The 22,841-nt window shown below is 36.1% G+C and overlaps 3 protein-coding genes across 35 annotated transcripts; 2 read left to right on the top strand and 1 right to left on the bottom strand.

Annotated features, from left to right (window-relative positions):
* The first annotated feature begins 1,204 nt into the window (after positions 1-1,204).
* ABCI11 (non-intrinsic ABC protein 14) lies at positions 1,205-5,146 on the top strand. 6 transcript variants are annotated; one of them, XM_068447496.2, is made up of 10 exons: positions 1,205-1,680; positions 1,766-1,845; positions 1,991-2,042; positions 2,124-2,257; positions 2,438-2,552; positions 2,678-2,764; positions 2,927-2,975; positions 3,328-3,412; positions 4,140-4,253; positions 4,611-5,146. In XM_068447496.2, exons 1-9 carry the CDS (start codon positions 1,504-1,506, stop codon positions 4,216-4,218), a joined length of 858 nt encoding a protein of 285 aa, XP_068303597.2. In that variant the 5' UTR covers positions 1,205-1,503; the 3' UTR covers positions 4,219-4,253; positions 4,611-5,146. The 6 variants fall into 6 exon arrangements, 5 of the variants coding, with proteins under 5 accessions (XP_068303597.2, XP_068303594.2, XP_088545878.1 ...); XM_068447493.2 differs by having other exon boundaries at positions 1,230-1,680; positions 4,140-4,260; XM_088689752.1 differs by having other exon boundaries at positions 1,298-1,680; positions 4,140-4,260; positions 4,617-5,146.
* Positions 5,147-7,944: 2,798 nt separating this feature from the next.
* Positions 7,945-10,133, top strand: LOC137749589 (uncharacterized). 4 transcript variants are annotated; one of them, XM_088689301.1, is made up of 3 exons: positions 7,945-8,184; positions 9,353-9,454; positions 9,591-10,133. In XM_088689301.1, the coding sequence occupies exons 1-3, from the start codon at positions 8,019-8,021 to the stop codon at positions 9,755-9,757; spliced, it is 435 nt and encodes a 144-aa protein (XP_088545427.1). In that variant the 5' UTR covers positions 7,945-8,018; the 3' UTR covers positions 9,758-10,133. The 4 variants fall into 4 exon arrangements, 2 of the variants coding, with proteins under 2 accessions (XP_088545427.1, XP_088545428.1); XR_015958523.1 differs by having other exon boundaries at positions 7,946-8,184; positions 9,344-9,454; positions 9,726-10,133; XR_011070226.2 differs by having other exon boundaries at positions 7,946-8,184; positions 9,344-9,454.
* On the bottom strand, positions 9,513-22,695 carry LOC137749588 (THO complex subunit 1-like). Of its 25 annotated transcripts, none has more exons than XR_015958511.1 (20): positions 22,119-22,695; positions 20,838-20,927; positions 19,520-20,712; positions 18,705-18,941; positions 17,962-18,253; positions 16,938-17,026; positions 16,598-16,671; positions 14,813-14,973; positions 14,120-14,269; positions 13,939-14,027; positions 13,477-13,544; positions 13,029-13,100; positions 12,790-12,926; positions 12,628-12,693; positions 12,421-12,463; positions 11,653-11,768; positions 11,482-11,564; positions 10,800-11,175; positions 10,322-10,369; positions 9,513-9,853 (listed from the first exon to the last, which is right to left on the bottom strand). XR_015958511.1 is itself a non-coding variant. In XM_088689297.1 (20 exons), the coding sequence occupies exons 1-4, from the start codon at positions 22,159-22,161 to the stop codon at positions 18,207-18,209; spliced, it is 453 nt and encodes a 150-aa protein (XP_088545423.1). In that variant the 5' UTR covers positions 22,162-22,693; the 3' UTR covers positions 9,513-9,853; positions 10,322-10,369; positions 10,800-11,175; positions 11,482-11,564; positions 11,653-11,768; positions 12,421-12,463; positions 12,628-12,693; positions 12,790-12,926; positions 13,029-13,100; positions 13,477-13,544; positions 13,939-14,027; positions 14,120-14,269; positions 14,813-14,973; positions 16,598-16,671; positions 16,784-16,843; positions 16,938-17,026; positions 17,962-18,206. The 25 variants fall into 25 exon arrangements, 3 of the variants coding, with proteins under 3 accessions (XP_088545423.1, XP_088545425.1, XP_088545424.1); XR_015958507.1 differs by having other exon boundaries at positions 20,838-20,937; positions 22,109-22,694; XR_015958508.1 differs by having other exon boundaries at positions 19,520-20,654; positions 20,838-20,937; positions 22,109-22,694.
* Between the last annotated feature and the right edge of the window lie 146 nt (positions 22,696-22,841).

The raw sequence follows: 22,841 nt of genomic DNA, 5'->3' as shown, positions 1-22,841 counted from the left end.
TATTATAAATTATTACATCTATGTGAACTATTTTTTATAAAATTAGATAATTTAGTTCCAATTAATTGACTGAATAACTTTAATTTTACTATAAATAATTGTACATAGTGAGTTAAGAATGATTTTAATCATGAATAAATTATGATCAACAAGTGCGGGCTGGTTTCAGGTTAGTGAGATACAAATAAATAATTGGAAAATGGTACTGTACCCGCATTTTTTTAATTCTGTACTTATCCACATTTAAATGCGGGTAAATGTGGGACAATACCAACGTTTAAATATTGGACAAGAAGGCAACATTGCTCGATGTGCATTCAAATCAAGGTGGTTTTAGACTTTCAAAATCACTTGTATTTGAAAAAATACACATATGAATATTTTTTAAGGACCTTTCAATGTGTTCATCAATTATTTAGTGTAGTGCCTACTAGGCATATGATATATCTTGGCATCACTCAACATGTTGAGTCAAGAATACTCGATAAATTCTCTCGATAACACTTATCAAATTGATTCGACATATGTAGATATCTGTTGACAAGTGCGCAATATGATGACACGTCGACAACAAACCCATCAAGTATTAGAAGTAATGTCTCAATGAATAAATTGAAAACTTTTTGTACATTTTCGCTCTGTTTCTATCACAAAACTCAAAACTTTTAACACTGAAACCTCCAACATCCGAAATCCGGATCCCCTACAGATGACAACCCATTTATACAAATGCAATGGATTGTTACGGTTTCTTCTCTTATCTATAATTCCAAACTCAAACTTAGGGTACATTATACAAAATAAAAACTAATTAATTTAGAAATATATGGATAGCAACTCACGACTCGTGAAGCTCCCGTGACTCCTCCAATGTAGTGAATGTTGAATCTCCAAAATCATAAATAGTTTAAATAAAATATGCTATTTTGAAAAAAATAATAAAATTCAGATATTCAAACTCTCAAGGACCACAAATTCGAAAGATGATTTTTTGCCCTTTTAATTTCTCTTCTTCTTTTTTAACTAAAAAAAAAAAAAATCTCTTTTCCTGTTTTTTTCTTTTATATTTAACGGTTAAGTTGTGTTAATATTTTATATTAATTTTTTTATAAAGATAAAAAAATAAAAGAATTGGATCTGTTTCGGACCTTAGCGTCCGAAGCTTAGGAATCAATTCACCTGGGTAGCACAAATTCAATCCAACGGTCCCCATTAACTCATTTTTCTGATCCACCACACAAAACCAACAATTCTGATTTCTTTTACACATCAATCAACGGTCTGGATGATTTGTTCCTAACTCCGAACAAGCGGATCCAATTCTAAATATAAAAAACAAAAGTGAGAGGAAAAGGTGATAGGAACAGGAGGAAGGAATCCTACTTCCACAAATCCACCCACCCAAAACGCTTCAGAGCGCAAATCCAACGGTATTGTGCTGCATTTGTGTTCGACTGAATTTGACAAACCCCACAACCCTCCACTGTCCACTCTCGCAAACACATGGCGAGCTCCTCCGTCGTCGCCTTCAACCCCCTAACAGGGCGGAGAGCGCGCCAAACAGCAGCCGGATTCTCGCCCAAATCACGTCCAAGGCAAGTATCAAGTCCAAATTTTGGGAGTGTGAATTTCCCAAAACCCCAATCTGTAAAATTCAAATGCAACTACTCCAGCTTCGAAGTAAGTTCATCTTACTCCCCACAATCCCTAGAACGTAATTTGTTACTTGTTCTGATCACTCAAGTATTCAATGTGTAACTTGAAGGTTAGCAATGTCAGCTACCAACCGCCGGGGACTGAGCTCAGCCTCCTCAGTGATGTTAGCCTTTCGCTTCCGGAGAAAAGGTACAAATCTATGGCCTGGTAACCAATTATTAAGTGATTTATTTTTTCATTTTCATAATTAATTTCAGTATTTTGTGGGAATCTATGTGATGCGTGGAGCAGATTTTGCAGTATTAGGCTTAATTTGTGCATTCTGATATGGCAGCTTTGGCTTAATTTTTGGGCGGAGCGGTAGCGGAAAGACTACTCTTGTGCAGGTTGTGTTTTGATGTTATGTAATGTTCATCTTCTTTTTTAAGCAGTGTATTGTATATGAATTGTTTTTCTTTCCCTTCCAGCTTCTTGCAGGGATGAGCAAACCAACTTCAGGTTCAATTTACATTCAAAAATATGGAAATGATGGCAACCCGGTTCAGTCTCCCGAGCCCTTATCAGCCGGAAGAGTTGGCATTGTGTTTCAGTTTCCAGAGAGGTATTGAATATTAGTTACGAAACTAAAAAATTGTTTCCTGTCTCGATTAATCATGATATGAGTTCATAATTACAAAATTGTGCTCCCATATGGGCCCATATCCCTGATTGTTTGCGTCATGTCTGTTCATTTACGATTTTTTTAGTGTTTGATAATATATTATGTCCCTTTTCAAGCTAGGTATTTTGTGGCAGATAATGTGCTCGATGAAGTTACATTTGGGTGGCCAAGGCAAAAGGGTGATCTTCAAATGAAGGAGCATCTTGCTCTGAGACTCCAAAGAGCAATCAATTGGGTACTTGTGCCCTTTCTTAGCATGAACACGTTTTCTTCTACTTATTATGATGTTTTTTTTCCATTGATGCTCATTATGATTTGATTATTCTAAAAAAGAATTCATTTGTTTAACTGGTTGTGTAGGTTGGTTTAAGTGGCATCTCATTGGATAGAGATCCTCATTCCCTAAGTGGTGGCTACAAACGTCGGCTTGCCTTGGCAATTCAACTAGTAAGAACTTAGATGTAAACACCAATGCATACACCAAAATGACAATGTAATATATATTAGATAACACTTCAACTATTTGCTTTGATAAAGTTCAGTCTTATAAATCAGGTTATTGCTTTGGCATGAAATCACTCATACATGTCAATTGACCTCAATCTCCAGGTGCAAGTCCCTGATTTATTGATACTGGATGAACCTCTTGCCGGTCTTGGTATGGAGATGAATTTAGTTCGTTTGGTTCCTCTTCATTATTTGTCTTCTTATTTGGTTCTTCCTAGCAAGTCGAACTAATGGATACATACTTTTTAAATAATCAGGCATTAAGAATGCCAATTATGCTTTACTTGGGAAACATTTTTACTCTTCAAAATAGACTTAAGCCAAAGTTCCAGTTGTGCTCTGGCTTCTGGCTTCAAAACTTATGGTTCTAGGTTTTATCTGGCAAACCATATTGTTTGTTTCTTCTTCGTTTTCAAATTGTTTAATTTGGTATTTGTTTTTACATTTATCTTTTCTTTTTTTTTCTTTTCCTGCTGCTATTTGGATAACTTTTATTTGGTCAGATTGGAAGGCACGTGCAGATGTTGTGAAGCTTCTCAAGCATCTAAAGAAAGAATTGACTATACTAGTTGTCAGCCATGATCTCAAGTATGTCTTTTGGTTACACTGTTGTAACGTTTCATTCTCTATGGTCTTTCTTTGTACATTATTTATTGTTGTTCACTTGTTACATTATCATTATCACTTGGAGCATTGCCTTAACAAACTTAATGTTTCATTGTTTTTCTTTCTACATTCTTTACTAGTGCTACCCATAATGTATGGACCCATGTGTTTTCATTTTAACAAGGACATGAGATGCTGGATGTGGCTCTGTCAAGTTGAGAAAGTTTCCGCATCTAACGCCTAATATTTTTGTATCAAAAAATGAGGTGTGAGATGTGGCAACTTTATTAACTTTGTGACGGACATTTCTGTCCAGAACTTGAAGAAAAAGTGTGAGCCTGGCATCAAAGTTATAAAACCAGAGAATATAGAGTGTCAGATTTATAATGTGTTCTATTAGTATTTGATGAGCACGTGGATATAATTGTAATTGAAAGCCAGTGGAGTAATTTCAAATTACTTTTACATTACAATATGCTCTTTAAGTTTCCATAACTTGATTATTGTTGCAAATTTCAATGACATACTGAGTCAGTTTAAAGTTCAGTGTATTGGGCGCTGAAGTTTATCATATTATCAAAAAACTGGTAGTAGTTTCCTTGAAACTTGTATTATCTACCACCTAGATTCATTACTACTTGTCAAAAGTAGTTATAAATGAATTACCTTATCTGGTCTCATGATATACGCATTTTGTGTTCTCTTTCAGGGAGTTAGCAGCTATAGTGGATCATTCTTGGAGGATGGAGATGGGTGGGGTTCTTAGGGAAGAGCCCCTACCCATTTAATTCCAGCAATATGCTGCTGCCTCTTGATAAACATTGTATGCTGTGAGGTTTTAATCTTTACTGATATTTACTTTTAACATATTAGTCTTCGACGTGGATTGTTTAGGAATAGGAAAAATATACTTACAAAATGAAAGTGGAATGCATGAAATAGCACGCACTTGGGTAGAGATTTTTTCATTTTCAGTTCTTTTCCTGGATAGTGGGTGCTTTGATGACCATTTGTGAAAGCATGGTGTGATATATGTGCCATGTCTATATTCGGGTCACAGGAAGGGAAGGAAAACCCATTTTTCTTTCATTGGCACATTGATGCAGCTCTCACTGGTGTCATTGGTGTATCTTTCGCTTTATTTTCTCTGTTATTTATAGTACATAAACCTTGCGTGCAGGTACAGTGAATAGCTATAGTGTTTGGATTCGACTGGCTGCCTTGTTTATCATGTCTAAGTATCTTCTGGACGGAGGAGGCAGCACGACAAGGTTGATGGCCCTGAATATTAGCATCCTTCACGAGCATCTCTGGAAGTTAATTGATTAGGGAAGGGTAAAGCTGCTGTAGGTTTAGAGACAGAGTCATTAGCCATGCACACGTACATCTTCGATTGGACCTTTTACAAGTAGGCTCGATCATTCCACAACGCAAACAAAGTACTGAAGAGAAATTGAGGAGTCCTTACAGAAAATATATTCATAGATTGTGCATGTAAACCGATTTTTTATTTTCACTTCTAAGCATTGACAACGGAACCACGAAAACAGTGGATAAATACCTTGAAAGAAAGGATGCTTGCTCTGGGACTAAACTGACACCCGAAGAAGAAGAAGAAAAACTTAGATGTTGCATTTGGTGGTTTTTAACGATCAATGTATGTATCAATGGCGATTGATTTGGTGTTCTAATGAAAAGTTTGTGTGAATTAGCGTATGATTTATGCTTTAATTTGGGTGGCCGAGTGGCCGGTGCGACTAAGCCGGAATAAATATTTCAAATTTCTGAGAGCGACTTCTTCAACCCCCGACGGTGCGAGTGTGATCGACATCCGATTGCCTGGTACTTTGTATTCACTTCTCCACATTTCACTGTTTTTGTCATACAAGAGAGTTAAAAAATTGGCTCTTTTTTCAGACCACCGGCATATGTATAGATGGCAATTATCCGTCAACTGTTTCGGCACTATCGGCCAAGCAACTGTATAGAATTGGTGATCCTAATTGCAAACTTGCAACCCAAGTAACTGCATTTGTGTGTTCTCGCTTGAGTTTCCTAGATTAAATAAAGGACGAATGAAATTATTTTTATACGAAAAGGTTTCCTTACTTTATAAAGCTTTGTTCTTTATATAAATTGATTGGAGTGATGGACCATGGAGAATGAAATTATTTTTATACAAACATACTCATCTTTTCTGATGAAGTCTGCAGTGAATGAAAAAACGCATAGAGCACAGCACCCTTCTGAAGAGATATTGTTAGACGAAGTCAACCTCAGGATAATTCAACCGTGCATTGAGGAGTCCAGCGTACTTCCAGGAGTTTGTTTCTGTTTTGAACTCCTCATTGATTAGGTTTCCTTGTTTCTAGGATGTATTTCTGTAATCTTGCAATCCGTAGTTTTCTGTTATGGATTCCTTGAAGTTTGAATCTCCTTGTAAATAGGGTTTTCAAACCCTCAGTTGTTATCTTGTTGAGCTTATAAATACAGGCAACCCATAGTTGAATGGGTATGCAAACAAAGTGAAATACCTACGATCTTAAGTTTTATAGATGTCTCCCAAGAGTCACATCCCATTCTCATATCTGTTGCGAACATGCATAATCCCACTACATATACATCCATCTGCATGACATTTACAACACATAAAATATCAAATTCTTCTTCTACATTCCTAAACCTTCTTACTGAGAGAACCACACAGTAATTCACCAGAAGTCAGTTTTCTGATGCTAGAATTCTAACTTAGATCGTTGAATCCTAGTGAGGCAGACGTCCATAGAACTACAAGCACTGAGTAGGGACGAAATATATGTTTCAAGGACATTGCGGTACGCAATATTATTTCGCATTGTTCATACTCTGTTAATACATTTATTCACATTTATCATTTATTAGCATAATTAAGTTTATCATAGGTTGTCGATATTTATCCAACAAAAGATTAGCAAGAAAAATCCACATTCCCCATAACCTTATTAAAATATGTACTCAAAAAAGACAACATACAATCCATAACAAATGGTGAAATTCACAGCTTGTTTAAGGATTGATGTGTAAACAAACATATAAGCAGAAAAATGGTTTGACAAACAACCTAATTCACGAGAGATTTTTCAGTGTGACCGGTATACGGGATGGTACACCACGTGTCATTATGCAAATGGTGATATATGTGTGCTAAAAAGTTAATAACTTTAAAAAATAAAAATAAATAAAAAAATTCCCACCACTTTTATTAACACATGGTGTACCACTTGTCTTCTCGTCACAAGAAAAAATTTCTCCTAATTCACAAAACTACCAAATTTCATTTCTTAAATTATCAACAAACAAAAAAAATATAAAAGTTCAAAACCATTGTGTAAAAGCAACAAAAAAACCCAACTTCCTAGATATTAGCTCATTAATAAAGCTACATATTATTAAGATCTCAAGCAGTAAAAATTTAAAGCATGAAACTTTAACACTTCAAAATTATGAACATATATAAGAGCAATTTTAAGAGAGACATTGAGAGAGGTCCGCAAAGAGCAGCAGAGCAAGGGAATTGTGAGCAGCAAGGTCAGTGTTGACCACCATTCCTCCTCATCCTCTCCTTATCCTCTCCCTATCCTCTCCAGTAGCAGCTGCATCTCCAGGTTCGATCTTGATCTTCTCTCGTAGCCGTTGCGTTGCTGCATCTCCAAGTTCGATCTCAATCTTCTCTTGTAGCCGTTGCATCTCTAGGTTCAATCTTGATCTCTATAGATCTTTAATTTTGTTTTTTTTTTATTGGTCGTTTTCTTGATTTTTCCATGGAAAATTTCAATTTTCTGTGAAAATAGGATGATTATGAGAAAATAAGTTAGTTTTCTTGGTTTCTCTGGTTTAACTTGTGCTTGGGAATTGTATTTGATTAGTGGTATGTTTGTGTTTTGGTTGTAAATCTACACAAGGTAAATGACCTAAGAGTATAAACTCAAACTCAACATCCATTCTTTGTGGTTACATTGTGAGCAGGCATTTGTGTTCTGTTTTTTTTGTTTCTTGTTTACGTGTTAATATTTACCAACCGCATCCGAGTGTGCATATTTTGAAATGTTAGAGGCTCGTTACTCGACAATTTTCTTTCGTAAAAGAACCCTGTTATTCTTTTGAACTGGTTGGAAACTAACGCGGGTTTTCATTTTATTGGCAGGTACTTTTAACCCGAGTGTTAACTTTAAATCACAACAGTTGAAATTGATCCAATGGCTAAGAAAAAAAGGTGCATATAAAGATGTGTAATACTAGTCATGTGCACAGTGCAGTGGAGAAAAATCCCCACTCCATTCTTGTTTTTATCCAATCAAATTTAAATACGTGTTTAAATAATTAAAATTATAAATACAAATTGAACATTTGTCTAAATGTGAAAGCAGGAGTACTGCTGAAACACAAGTACTGTTAAAGCCCAACACCATCTTACTTCATAGGGCCCACATAGGAGAATATTTCAGAATAATTCTTTCAACAACGTCCACCATTTATTTATAGCGTAACGCTAATTTGGTTGTTATTAAAATTTGATCTCTATGCTCTCTCAGTATCAGAGAAAGCCATAATGATTGGTATCCGCCGCGTATACAAATCAGTAGCCTTGATCGGCTGCGCAGACGAATCCGTTGCCGTGATCCTCCGCCGTGCACTCAACTCCGAAGCCAAGTACCAGGTGGGGTCAGGATCATCCGGCGGGGGGCAGGATCAGAAAGTTGAAGCGTCTGACAATGGTATTATATATACCTTTGATCGATATATTTGTTACATTGTTTGTGATATAGGAGGAAGATAGATATTATGTGGAATAATTTGCTAGCTCCTTTTGGTATTTTGCTTCTCCTCTATCTGGAAATTAAAAAAAAAAATAAAAAAATAAAAAAAAGTATTTTCCAATTACTTTTAGGTTTAGGGTTTATATTATGTAGTACAATTTCATTCGTTCGTGTGGGTGTGGCTACATTTGCCCGGTTCTCAACATCTCTCTTAGCTGTTAGTCCTTACCTTCTTTAGAAAACCTAATTAATATATATATATATACACACACACACACAGGCCCTTTATCCAAGTGGGTTCTACTCTATATCGAATTTCAATGATCCTAACTGTCTATTTTCCTAGTTACAACTTATAGATCATCTTTGCAAAATATTAACCGAAATTGGAAATGTTTGAGACATCTATTGAGTTCAAAGAAATTGAGGAATACTATGTTGTAAGAAATATTGAAATTTCATCATGACAATCGAATATTTTGAATTGAATTTTTACAAAGATGATCTATGAATGAATGGAGATTTTTAAAAAATAGACGGTTCGAATTGTTGAAGTTCCATGTATAATGGGCCCACAATTATTCCCCATTTTTATCAAAAAATGAGGATCCTTGGCTCTAACTTGAAATTCAATTGAAGAGTATGCTATTTCAAGCCAATTAAATTAAGCCCGTAGGTGGCGTATATATTTGTATATAATGTGTAACCAAAACCAAATATGCATATGGGTTTGCTATCCTAACATACTAAGCCATAATTAAATTAAATTGTTGAATTGATTTGTATTCTATTGTTTGTAGAAAAAATATTAATAACTTGAACATCGATATGATATAGAAAAAGTAAAAGAGCATTGCTTAAACGTTCTCTGATTAGTGTATCTAAGCAACCCATTGAGATTATGTTGTGTTGGGAGCCTAAGTATTTAGTTGCCTGAGAATTCGTGTAATTGGCGCAATAGTGTATGACTATGTTCCATGTAGTGTAGCAAGGAAAATTGAGCTGCCTCGTGGTGTTGGTACAATTCCTAGTCTTCTTATTTGCTTATTCATGTATATATGTCCATCTAATAAGCATCTAAATGTCTATGCCAAATGTACTGAGTTTAAATGCAAAGTGCAAACAGAGCCAAACATTGCTGGAGATTTGACCAAAACAAGAAATAAGTTGTTCTTATTCGATCTACTTGGAACGTCGCTGAAAGATTTTGCTAATAGGTTCTGCAAGGGTATGATTTTATTGACTTTTTTTTTTCTTTTTCTACGTTTTTGTGATTGTGAACAAGATTATATTATCGGGAATGAATTTGCCTAGCTAGCTCTGAATAATTTAATTAATATGGAACCATATCCACAAACAATCAGCACAAAAGTTGAAAGAACTGAGGGTGAATCGTGATGGTCTGAGCTGCATAACGGCGATTGCATCCGCCTCCTCTTCCTCGATTCATGATTTGAATGCTTCGATTTCTGAGCTTCTTCTTCTTCTCTGGTTTTTAGGGTTCCTCGGACTTGGCGTACCAGACTTCTGAGCTTCTTCTTCTTCCATCATTGTGATTCTACAAGCTGCAGGCTATATCTCCCTCTCTGCCAGTCGAAGCTCACTCTCGTAAAACCGAAATTCCAATCTGAACAGAAATTAATTTTGTAAATAACGTGAAATCCACCAACAGCAGGGGCAGAGAGAGCCAGTGGCAACATGGTAAATAAGTTGAAATTCGGTCCAAAACAGTTCACTTGAGAATCCTACTTTAGACTAAAGTAATTACCCATCAACTCTTCATTCTTCTATTCTGAGTATAAAAGTAGTAATTCAGAAAGGACCGTAGGTATGAACTATGAAGATTCAGCAAGATGCTACTAACTTTTTTTCAGTTAACCGCTGATAATATAATCATTTACAATATACTTTGTGCGAGTAGTGATGTACATTTCCTCATGGTGAATACTCCCCCCCCCCATATCTTGAAAGTAAATCGAACTTTTTATCAATATTTAGATACAGAATCAGCGAAGCTTGTGAAACATTGAAGGTTGCAAAAAATAATTGTGTATTAAAAACCTTGTGACATGTCAGAAAAAGCAATCTTGCATACCGGATTCTGATCTGCCCACTTCCACAACTGAGAGAGCACCTCGGCCTACTGTTGAATTTAGGGAAGAAAAAAAAAGACCAACACGTTAATTATAATGGGCACTGCACACTTATTAAATATAGTCATAGGTCACAACAAACAGAAAACTGATACTGTCAGTGAACAATTCGAAAATTTTAACTTGTAGGCATGGGTATGCATGCCAGCAAAAATCCAGGAGTGCATTCTAGCATGTGAATTTGTTTAGGGTAGGCTATCCGCACATCCATTTTTACTCCTCACACACTCTTCTCAATTTTTGGCCCTCGGATCGGAAGAATTGACGAAGATCAATGGCAAAAAATTAACAACGGTGCGTGGGAGGTAAAAATGAGTGTGTGAACAGCACTATCCTTTGTTTATTTTTCTGCATAGTTACTAGAGTAATCTAAAATAATCTAAAGTAGGGTTGTCTTTCTCAAACCAAATCATTTCGTACATTCAAGTAAGAGGAAGCAATCTCCACTGCAAGGCAAAAGATCTAGCTTTTATATCTTTTTTCCTTAGTAAAAGTGAGTACAGAAGTTTCAGCTGGTATCGGGGTAGCATATGGCAACTGGGTTTCTGCCAAATAAATGTGTAAATCTTATTCCTCGTGCAATATCATTGAGAACCGGTGGGAATATCTTTAGTATTTCGAGTTCCAGAGATGTCACCGCAATTTTGACCAATTTCCCAAGTTCTTGCTCTGTTATGTAAAATGGTAGTATCACTGGAATCTCTGAAGTAGTTAATATTCCCGCAGAAGTATTCTACAGGAATGCCTTCAGTATTTCCATAGATAGAGTTGAGATCTGATGGAAACGTCTTTAATACTACACATCAAAGGTTGAAACAATATACACCCGTGTCTGTACCATTAGCCCAAAACTTCAGAAACAAAAAATATCGAAACATCAAAATGTCGAGTCAAAATATGCATCACCGTTTAGAATAAAATGATCTAAAACATACAGGAAAGGTAAACATATTCCCAAAGAAACACCCACACCAAACAAACTACCGTGGCTGCCATGAATAACTAAGGTAGTATTGCCCCGCACAGTTTTTCTTATTAAAAAGGTAAAAACACATTGAAAGGAATCGCAGGACCCAGACAAAGAGGCCACTGAATTGAATACCGCTTTTTGGCGCCTTCTTGGATCACTTTCTTGTCCATTGGCTGCTTCACAAATGGTGGACAACTGTCACGTTTCCACGATACCTAAGAATAGACTAAACGCATATTATGCTCAAGAACAATGATAATATTTTCTGAAAAAAGCGTGGCTGAGGCCGGATAACACACTCACCCAATTCCTTTCACGTTTCAATAGATGCCCAATTTTATTAAGAAAATCTCCCCTTTGGGTAGAGTCATCTCGAGCAGCTTTTCGACATGCTCCTCACAACATTTTATTTCCTCTTTCTGAAATCAACAAGGAAATCTTTAGCAGGCACCATATACAGCACAGATATTCTAAAGCTGACTTTATAGTGTCATACAAAACCTTATGCTATAACCGTGTCCAAATGAAAGTTAATCCTCTTTACCAGTTGAGAGTGAAGGTTATACTACACAAATTGATTCAATTTTATGCTTAAAGAAAATGTAGTGGTGTCCATTCACGTCTTAATGAAGATAAGATATACTGCCAAGTAACTCAACTACACAGGGACCATCATATGCTTTTGAATACAATGAACTCAGACAATTGCATGAGTAAACTAGTGAAATCAATTGGCTCCATACAAAACTGATGTAAATTCCTGGGATAGTACTGCATTCATAAGCACAAGCACAGAACATTGATATAAAGTTATGGGCGAGATCTGTTTGTACTTCAATCCACCCTTTTTCCGAATTCCTAAATTTCGAGATAAACAAAATCATAACACATCTAAGGCATCTCAATGTATTCCATTTTTCTATCAACATATTTTATTATAACCAAAGCCACCAGGGTAAAGTATCTTTCTAAACGTAGCACCACCTGAGGAAAGTTGTTTTTCTTTTCTATTGAAAGCAAAAGGAGGAGGAAGAAAGTTACATAAGTCAACAAGACAATAACAGCACTAACCATGCTTTCAGAAGGTAAATCGTTTTCACTTTTTTTCCGGTGCCTACAAGCAAATAAGAGTTAGTTTTCACCATATTAGAGTACTATCAAGATTCTGGGGGAAAATAGATCAACCAGAAAGTTGAAAAAGGACACTAAACTAGCCCAAAGATTAGGAAGGTATAATGATATTTCCACAAATCAATATTAAGGCGCGTTCAACTCTACCTTCAGATAATCGAACAATATGAGGCACTGCACAAGAATGTGATGTCGGAAACTGGGATCCTTCAACTGTGCTCACCAGAAAACAGAAAAGTTCAAGGATGTCTGGTCAAAATAATGGTCTGCTACAAAGAAAACGTCAGTCAACGCTCTAGCATTACTAACCTCCAAAGTCCATACCCATCAGATTACTGCTTGTAAGATATTTTATGCTAAAATATGCTGCTTCCTCCTCCAAGTTATTTGCATCTCCCTCTTCGTCACTTAATGGTTGAGCTTCAAAGGTATTCAAGACAACCTAACTAGAAATTCAAGAACAGAGTATTTGAGCGAATAATAAAATAAAGAGAAACTGGCATACCATAAAGATTAATAAAATGAGGACGTCAGAAGATAGTTATTACCATTAAACCGGACGTAAATTTCTTTCACTTGGTAGGGCCAAGAGTTAAGGAAGCAGGGTTTCAGAAGATTTCCTGAAAATCCAACCAGACAACTTTTTTAGCATAATGAATGATATCAGTTTACAAGAACAATTACAGAAACGAAGTTTGAATATTTAAAATGTAAACTATATAACCTTTTAGCATTATATATGGACACCACCTAGGCTCAAAACTCAAATCAAACAGGGTCTTCTTTACTTCAGAGTTCAGATTTAGACAGGATACATGACTGTCGCATCAAATAAGCATAAGGTCTTTATTTTTTTAGCGTGTCGCAAACATTAATTTCCGGTGGACGACCACCATGCTAACATATGCAGAAAGAACTAGAAATGCAGTATACTTCGCAAGTATAATCAAATAATCAAAGCATTCTGTTGCCCAAGTACGAGAAAGAGAAACATACCACCAGTTCCTGGACCAGTGTCCGAAGGATATTTTCTAACAACTGATTTGGACTAACTTTGTTTGTTTCTGTCATGAAGAAATTAATTGGCCCAATTGTTATAGACCAAACAACAACATCCGGAAAAAATAAATAAATAAAGATTTAAAGATGTGGCTAATGTACAATCAGGATATAGGTGAAGAAAGCAACGCTCCCCTGAACACCAAGGATAAAGCCTAGAATCAAAGTAAAGGACTCACTGGTAAATTAGAAATTGGAGCCTTTATAGGACAAAGGTAGCAAAAGAAAATGTGTCCAAATGTAGCAAACAGAAAGGGAATGAAATCAAAACTGTATTTCAGTCTTGAGAAGCAAAACCATAAACAACTACGCATGCATTTACACAGAGACTTAATTTTGTGGGAAACAAGAAGATATAAATAAGATGAACCCTGAACATGAAGGATCTATGGTTGTTACCTGAGGTTGTATAACTTGTTGAACTGTATGAAGGGGAAACCTTTTAGGTGGGGTGGGCCGGGTTGGAATATGGCCATCCTGAACACTTCCTGAGAATAAAAACAGAAAGAAGATTTAACCACAATTGACAGAGATGGCAAATAACAATCACAATTATAACTGTGGTGAAAATAAGGCTAACCATGTTAAAGACTTGGACCAGAGTGCTACAACTGAAGCCAACAACAAACAGTCGGCTATCCACTCTGTCAAACAAAGCCTTCCCAAAGGCTCAATAAAAATGATCTGGGAAACATTCGGCAGCAGAAAAAAGCATCTAATGAAATTAAACCTGCAGTGACATTTGGAACTGCGTGTTAGAACGTAGAATGCAGAAGAGGCACAAACCCAGGAATGAAAAGTGCGGGGGGATGAAACTTTAAGCCAATTTTCCTACAGTCCCCTTTGTTTTATGACATTTCCCCAATTTTATGGAACCTGTTAATTCCTTAATCTGCACATGCATGTTTTCTCATGCATAAGCTAATTGGTTGATTTTTCCGGTCACCCGGTTTTCGTTAGAACAAAAGCATCAATGAATCAACAGAGTTTACACCGAGAAAGAAAGTTATTCATAGACAGAACTCGACAGTTTCTGTCCCTTTGAATCTTCAATGAATACTAGTCTCATATATAGTTTTCAATTTTCAGAAGCTATTAAAAATTGATTACAATTGACAATTAACAAGCAGAGAAAATCGCTGCCAACCATTCACTAAACAAGTTGGAAAATTTCGAATTCAGCTGTTTGTAACGGCAACATCTCTAAATCCCTCAATCCCTAAATTAGTGAACGAAGCGGAATCAAAAATAGAAAAGGCAAGAAATCTCTTACCCAGCAGATTTCACAGCGGCGGGGCGAGTTATGAAGAGAGTGTCGTCCTTTACGTCCGGCGGCGACCAGGGAAGAAGAAGACGAAGTCCAAGTTCTTTCCGTCTACTAAGATAAAATCCAGTCCCTCCTCTTTTTGCCGTGACGGTCAGTCACAATCTCACCTACACGAGAAATTTTTGATTGCGAAGGAAACGGGTGGTACAACACAGTGTTTGTTTTTAATGTAAGTGGTGAGAAATCTTAGTTTTTAATTTTTTAACACACATATCTCATTATTTGTATAGTGATACATGGTGTACCACGTCATGTGCCGATCACACTGAAAAAATGTTATTGACGAAAAGAATGACATTGATATTTTATGTGCTCCGATGACGAGTCAAGTGCTAAAAATGATATATATCAATTAGACATTGAGGGCACACTTGATCCATAGAGTATTGACTTGAATTGAACTAATTGTAGGACTCCGGCTTGGATTGTGTGAGGCTTATTTCTGTTTAGGCTCCTCATTAAACCAAGGATAATACTAGGAGACTAAATTTGTAAACCAGATGACGTCTCACCAATAAGAAACAAGCACTGGTAGTGGTGGTTCGGTATGGGATCCCAACCGAAAATGGAATCCTGAATCCCAAAGCGAACATTTTGGGGACAGGAATTTGAAGACCAATCCCAAATTTCGGTATTCCCGAAATATTTTCGGTATTTCGGGGTAGTTTGGTATTCCTAAATTTCATACAAATTGAAATAACAATCATTCGTACCAGGTCAAATAAACATGCAACCCAAATAAAATAGGTAACAATACCCAAAAGCAAAAAAATAAGTTACAAACCCAATATGTTTAAAAACTAACAATCTCTCGAAGCCCTCGCGGACGTCAAATTCCAGTCTCTCGAAGCCCTCTCAGACGTCAAATTCCAAGTAAGTTTCAAAAAGTACTATTTTTTATTTCAATTTCTACTATTTGGTTTCTGTTGAGTTTACTTCTGAGTCGTGAGTTTGTGTGTTTCTAAATTCACAACTCAGAAGTAAACTCAACAGAAACCAAATAGTAGAAATTGAAATAAAAAATAGTCCTTTTTGAAACTTACTTGGAATTTGACGTCCAAGAGTGCTTCGAGAGACTGGAATTTGACGTCCGAGAGGGCTTCGAGAGATTGTTAGTTTTCAAACATATTGGGTTTGTAACTTATTTTTTTGCTTTTGGGTATTGTTACTTATTTTATTTGGGTTGCATGTTTATTTGACCTCGTACGAATGATTGTTATTTCAATTTGTATGAAATTTAGGAATACCAAACTACCCCGAAATACCGAAATTTTGGTTTGGGATTGATCTTCAAATTCCCGTCCCCAAAATATTCGCTTTGGGATTCAGGATTCCATTTTCGATTGGGATCCCATACTGAACCACCACTAACAGTGCTTGTTTCTTATTGGTGAGACGTCATTTGGTTTACAAATTTAGTCTCCCTAGCATTATCCTTGGTCTAATGAGGAGCCTAAACAGAAATAACCCTCACACAATCCAAGCCGGAGTCCTACAATTAGTTCAATTCAAGTCAATACTCTATGTATCAAGTGTGCTCTCAATGTCTAATTGATATATACCATTTTTAGCACTTGACTCGTCATCGAAGCACATAAAATATCAATGTCATTCTTTTCGTCAATAACATTTTTTTTGTTAGTGGCTAACTAAAACAGCATTCAATCCTAACTTGATAGGAAATCAATAGCTTCAACATACATTTGTGCATTTGGAATTTTTAAAACTTACCTATTAGGTAGTTGGAGGCCATATTCTTCTGACAGTCTCATCCCATCCCGCGTATACCTTCTTCCACACAAACACTGAATTTCAAGTAAATAAAAAAAACAAGTGCAAGAATCCTAAAATAAATGTTATAGACATTATAAGTGGCATCTTAGCAATTGTGATTACAAAATAAGTCCTTGTTCTCACCATACTAATCAGTCATGTTATTATGATGTGGTGGAGCATGTGAATTTACAGATGCAGACTCTGAAAAAGTTATACAACTAAAGAATAAATCCTTGTTCTTGGCAACATTTGAGAAATATTTTATTTCATCTTTACACTATCACGACTAACTTACCTCTTGGATTGGAGGAGAACTTTCATGGCACGAGGACACCAACGCAGTACCCGTGGAACTTGTTATCGTCGGCTAGTTGAGTAAATTCACTTCAAATAATTACTAACCTTAGTTAGATTTTGTCGAGCATGCCAACGTTTAAAGTTTAGACATTGAGGGAGAATTATTTTAATTCATCTTAAATTAATATTCTGACCTTGAATATATTTGGTCTTATCGACAATTATTAGTATGTAAAAGTAAATTTCTTAGGACTTAAGTCTCATCCGTTAAACAACACCTAAAAGGTACTTAGCAACTCCTTTTCCGAGTTGGCCTGCAGCCTCTTTCTTGGTAGAAAGGATAGGGCACTTTCTCTTCTACTGCTAAGAGGGAATTCTTTCGAACTAGGGGATATGCCCGCTTTCTATCTTAGACTATAGAAATTCCTAGCTTACTTGCCAAAGCTTGTCCACCCTATTATAGCAAAGGGAAGATACAATACGAATACGTGCAATACAAAAGATAATATAAATTTGCACTCAAGCCGTTAAACTCTCGAAACAATTTGAATAGAGATTTTTCAGTGTGACAGGTACACGGGGTGGTACACTACATGTCACTATACAAATGGTGGGATATGTGTGCTAAAAAGTAAATAACTTAAAAAACAAAATTTCCCCCAAAAATGCACGCCTAGCGCGCTCCTCACACACAGGACCTCAGAAAAGCGCCGCGAGAGGGGGGAGCGGAATTAAGAGCGAAAGATGAGTGAAAGAATGCCAGACAGGCGAGAGAATGACTACATTAACTAAACATAGAACTGAGGTAATGATTTAACAAGGCATCATCGTTCAGTCCAATTACTCTACTCAGAGTGACTACAAGTCAGTTTGAGGCTTACGAAAATTTTTATCCAATTTGAAAGCTCGCCTCTCGAAATATAAAGAGAAAATGAAAACTCATATAAAACTGAGCATGCATAAGACAAACGTAAAGTTTGTAAAGGAAGACAAAAAACAAAAAAAAAATCGAATGCACTTACCAAAGTTTTTTCGGTTTGCTTGAAACACGAGTGTGACAGACGATGAAAATATATTCACCAATTTCCTTCCAATTGTATTATGATAGATAGTGTGCTGTCTCGCGTTCCTTCCGAGTAGATGGAAAAATCTCTCACGGTCTCACCATTTAGAGGTAGAGCTACCTCTTTGACTGAGGTGTTGAAGAGCCAAATCCCGCACCTCCTCAATAATTTTTTTTTTAAATAGGACCTCCTCAATAATCGTATCAGCCAATCTCTTCGCTACCTACAGAAAATAGGTCTCCGATCGTGCCTCCAACCAAGAAAAGAAAACTGATCCATCAGTCATCATGCATTGCATGCAGATGTTGAAAATTAAAAACTGATAATTTATTGATTCATTTAACTTAGAAGAAATGTTATGCATAAATAAATAAAAGTAAAAAAAGTAAGAATAATCAAATGAACTCATTGGACCATTCTTTGGCACAAATTAAGATGAAAGACGTGCCACATTAATCTGAGTTACGGGCTCAGCCTAACACTGATTGATTGAAATTATAAGTATTCTAATTATTAGTATGAATTTCATAACTAAGACAACCCAATCTAATTTAGTTTAGCACAGAGATCAAAAAAAATGAATTTCATAATTCCAATTCTCATACACCAGAAAAAAAGAAAAAAAAACAAGAAAGAAAAATAGAGAAGAGGAGGTGAAGCGATCTAAACAGACAGTATGAGACAAACAAAGATCAAAGTACCGAGTTTGAACCTACTATCCCCTGCTCCAGCAGCCCAAAAGCCAAACCCCAGACCAACTTCCATCTTGCTCCGGCTGCTGCGGGTAGCCGGTTTCTTTGATGGCGTTGGTGGACCCTCACTCCCAATAATCACGGATCTAGCTCTGTCCCAAGAAATCCTATACAAAACTTCTTTGGGTAGGGCTAGATCCGTGCTTATGGGTCCGACTCCTACGGCTTGATTTTCATATTTATGCCCTGTTAGTTTTACAAACTTCATATGATACACTCAAAAAGATTTTCACATAGTTGGAGTGAAGTTAAAATTTCCAAGTCACATAATTTCATCCAATTTTTCAGCGACGGTGTTAGAAACACCTAGGAATCAAGTTGAAATCGGTGACTAAGTTAAGACTAAATCACTGGCGGAAACCATCATGACACACAGCAACAAGAACAACACTCTCAAAATGTAAAAGAAACAAACAATTGATTATCCCCAAAATCTAGGGTTGCACAATGCAATTGCACACATCAAATCTGAACTTTGCAATATAAAATGAACAGAAACTGTTCAAGTAATTCTTGAATTTCAAGTTGGATTCTAGACTTTCAGAATGCAAAATTCAAATCTGTAATTGAAGATGTCAAACAACGAAAAAATTTCACAAGTAATTCTTCAATTTCAAGTTATATTCGAGGCTTTCAGAATGCAAAATCACATGGAATCAAATCTGTAATTGAAGATGTCAAACAACGAAAAAAAAATTTCACAAGTAGCAGTACAACAATGACTAAATCAACAATATTATATCAGGCAAATCCAAATAATTTACCCATTTGTTGGCTTAGGTTGAGACAACAGCGGAAGAGGTCTTCCTCTCGAAGCACCTTCAAATCTGACCACCTTGACTGCCTCAAGGGGGCAAAGGGCAACATGCTTGCATTACCTCTTGAAATTCTTGTTGTAAGTAGCACGAGATACATGGTAAAAAAAAAATACTTAAATGTGTGAAAGGCTTGTTATGAATAGTACTATGCAAGGGTAGTGAGGGTTGTAAGCTATCTTTAGAAAATAAGATTTCCAAAATCGTATATTTTGTTTGCAGATTTTTCTTTTGTGGTTCCAACATCAAAAGTAAAAGGAACCACTGTGATTAGAATCATCGACCATCATAGAATACTGTTAGCTTATGATTCCAGGGTAACAAGCCAAGTCGACAAAATAAAGCCCTCAAATACGTAATTCTCGATAGGTTTTTCCTTATTATTCTCCTCTTTTTGTTTTGGATGTTGAAGAACTGTTATTTACTACTTATCACTGGTCTAATTTCCAATCTCAGATCATTACAAAAAGTTTATAAAGTTCGGAAGGCTCCAGATTGCGATCATTGGTGAAGTTGAGAACTGCAAAATCAGCCAGGTGATAAGCAGGATCATCGTGTCTTGGGAAGTGAGTCACTTCCAGGAGCCGAATTAATTGAACTTCCCAAGACATGATGATCCTACTTACCACCTTGCAGGTTTTGCGGTTCTCAACTTCACCAATGATAGCAATATCGAGCCTCCTTAACTTTATAACCTTTTTGTAATTATCTGAGATTGGAAATTAGACTAGTGATAAGTAGGAAATAACAGTTCTTCAACATCCAAAACAAAAAGAGGAGAATAATAAGGAAAAACCTATCGAAAATTACGTATTTGAGGCTTTATTTTGTCGACTTGCCCTGTTACCCTGAAATCATAAGCTAACAGTATTCTATGATGGTCGATGATTCCAATCACAGTGGTTCCTTTTACTTTTGATGTTGGAACCACAAAAGAAAAATCTGCAAACGAAATATACGATTTTGGAAATCTTATTTTCAAAAGATAGCTTACAACCCCACTACCCTTTTGCATAGTACTATTCATAACAAGCTTTTCACACATTTAGGTTTTTTTTTTTTTTTTTTTTTTACCAATGTCCTTCTGCAGTTTCCCAAAGGAAAAAAAACATAGAAACTAGTGCAAAAGGGTTTGACGTGGTCTGAAGTAACCAAAAAACAAGTGCAAGAATCCTAAAATAAATAAGTGGCATCGTAGCAATTGTGTTTACAAAATAAAAAATAAAAATTGCAGAAACGAAGAGGGGCACTGTCACAGCAAACTTACCTCTCGGATAGTTGAGCAAAATTTCTCTCCATACTAATAAGTCATGTTATTATGATGTAGCGGAGCATGTCAATTTACAAGATGTAGACTCTGAAAATAGCTACTAACTTTAGTTAGATGTTGTCGAGTATGTCAATGTTTAGAGTGTAAACATTGAGGGAGAATTATTTTAATTCATCTTAAGTTAATGTTCTGACCTTGAATATATTTGGTCTTACTGACAATTATTAGTATGTAAAAGTAAATTTCTTAGGACTTAAGTCTCATCCGTTAAACGACATCTAAAAAGTACTTACTGATACAATACGAATACGTGCAATACAAAAGATAATATAAATTTGCACTCAAGTCTTTAAACTCTTGAAACAATTTGAAAGCTCGCCTCGAAACTCTCGAAATATAAAGAGAAAATGAAAATTCATATAAAACTGAGCATGCATAAGACAAACGTAAAGTTTGTAACGGAAGAAAAGAAAAAAAAAAAAAATCAAATGCACTTACCATACACTAGGAAAAGTTTTTTCGGTTTGCTTGAAACACGAGTATGACTGACGATGAAAATATATTCATCAATTTTGAGTTTGTTGTATGAATTAGGATGAATGTAGAGTTTATATAAACAAAAAAAAGAAATGATGAGGTTATTGATAATGTCACGTGGCACTACGTGATTGTTTGAAAATCTTATCGAAATCTTGGCTAAATGATTGTAAACGGATAATGACACGTGGCGTGTCAGAATTGATTTAAAATCTTATCGAAAATCTATCCACAAAGTAGTACTTTCGGATAATGACACATGGCATGATAAGATTAGTTAAAAATCATATCCGAAATTAAAATTAAATTATTTTTTTCTTATTTTATTAAAATATTTAATAATATTTTAATACGAATTGATTACAGTTTGTGCCATATTTTAGGGGGTGAAGATGCATTCTATCAATTACTGTTCATTGAATTCTTTACTATTCATTTGAATGAATTAAACCGCATTTTTAAGGCTAGAGTTGCTCTTCGAAAAAATGTTACGCATAAATAAATAAAAGTAAAAAAGGTAAGAATAATCTTATGAACTCATTGGGTCATTCTTTGGCACAAATTAAGATGAGAGACGTGCCACATTAATCTGAGTTACGGGCTTAGCCTAACACTGATAATAATTTGTTTGACGATTTGATTGATTGACACATAGTTATAATTATTCTAATTATTAGTATGAATTTCATAACTAAGACAACCTAAACGCCAGAAAAAAGAAAGTAAAATACCTACTATCACCTTCTCCAGCAGCCAAAAAGCCAAACCCCAGATCAACTTCCATCCCGTCGCGCCGTCCGTCCCTTGCTCCGGCTGCTGCGGGTAGCCAGTTTCACTGATGGCGTTGGTGGACCCTCACTCCCAATAATCACGGGTCTAGTGGAAAAGCTTCGACGCTCTCAACCTAGATCCGTGCTTATGGGTCCAACTCCTACGGCTTGATTTTCATGCTGATTGTGCCGGCCGGATTGATTTCTGGTTTTGTTTTTCTGGATATGACCGGATCTGTCTCTGGTTCGTGGTCGCGGCGGATCTGTCTGTAATTGAAGCTGTTGGGTCGAAGAAGACTGACGGGGCTGAGACAGGACGGAGGGAAGAAGGAATCAAACCTAATAAGTATCCGGATTAATTAATTAGATGAATTAGAGGAAGAGACCGATGAGGATCTTTTTCGAAACACAGGCGTGTTCACGATAATAACCCCTCTTGACCCTCGAGGAGTAGGGGGCGGTCAGGATTAAGACATTAAAGATTACTAATAAGATCCACGGCTGTATGCATTTCGACTCCCTGTATGCGAATCTGCGACAGAGCATAGCTATTTCCTAGTGAATTTTCATTTAAAATTTTTTCAACTGTTATAAGCGATGGCATGTGGGTCTCTGCCACAGGCCCACAATAGTGCGGAGAAGTGTAATTCTTGCATAATCATCGTGAGTTTGAACTCTGTCGATTTTTTAATCA

Source organism: Pyrus communis, chromosome 17, assembly GCF_041283825.1.
Source record: "Pyrus communis isolate YQ-2024b chromosome 17, ASM4128382v1, whole genome shotgun sequence".
In the NCBI taxonomy this organism is placed as follows: Eukaryota; Viridiplantae; Streptophyta; class Magnoliopsida; order Rosales; family Rosaceae; genus Pyrus; species Pyrus communis.
This window is presented reverse-complemented; position numbering and strand designations above follow the sequence as displayed.

Excerpts from the sequence above, each read along its gene's own strand:
- ABCI11 (XM_068447496.2), top strand. The coding sequence starts at position 1,504 with ATGGCGAGCTCCTCCGTCGTCGCCTTCAACCCCCTAACAGGGCGGAGA. Across the intron at positions 2,553-2,677 it reads TCCAAAGAGCAATCAATTGG|GTTGGTTTAAGTGGCATCTC; the intron begins GTACTTGTGCCC and ends CTGGTTGTGTAG. Across the intron at positions 2,765-2,926 it reads TTGCCTTGGCAATTCAACTA|GTGCAAGTCCCTGATTTATT; the intron begins GTAAGAACTTAG and ends CTCAATCTCCAG.
- LOC137749589 (XM_088689301.1), top strand. The coding sequence starts at position 8,019 with ATGATTGGTATCCGCCGCGTATACAAATCAGTAGCCTTGATCGGCTGC. Across the intron at positions 8,185-9,352 it reads AGTTGAAGCGTCTGACAATG|AGCCAAACATTGCTGGAGAT; the intron begins GTATTATATATA and ends AAGTGCAAACAG. Across the intron at positions 9,455-9,590 it reads TGCTAATAGGTTCTGCAAGG|CACAAAAGTTGAAAGAACTG; the intron begins GTATGATTTTAT and ends ACAAACAATCAG.
- LOC137749588 (XM_088689297.1), bottom strand. The coding sequence starts at position 22,161 with ATGGAAGTTGATCTGGGGTTTGGCTTTTTGGCTGCTGGAGAAGGTGAT. Across the intron at positions 19,636-22,108 it reads GCTGGAGAAGGTGATAGTAG|AGGTAATGCAAGCATGTTGC; the intron begins GTATTTTACTTT and ends AAGAATTTCAAG. Across the intron at positions 18,254-18,704 it reads GGATAGTAGGTTCAAACTCG|GCACGATCGGAGACCTATTT; the intron begins GTACTTTGATCT and ends TCTTGGTTGGAG.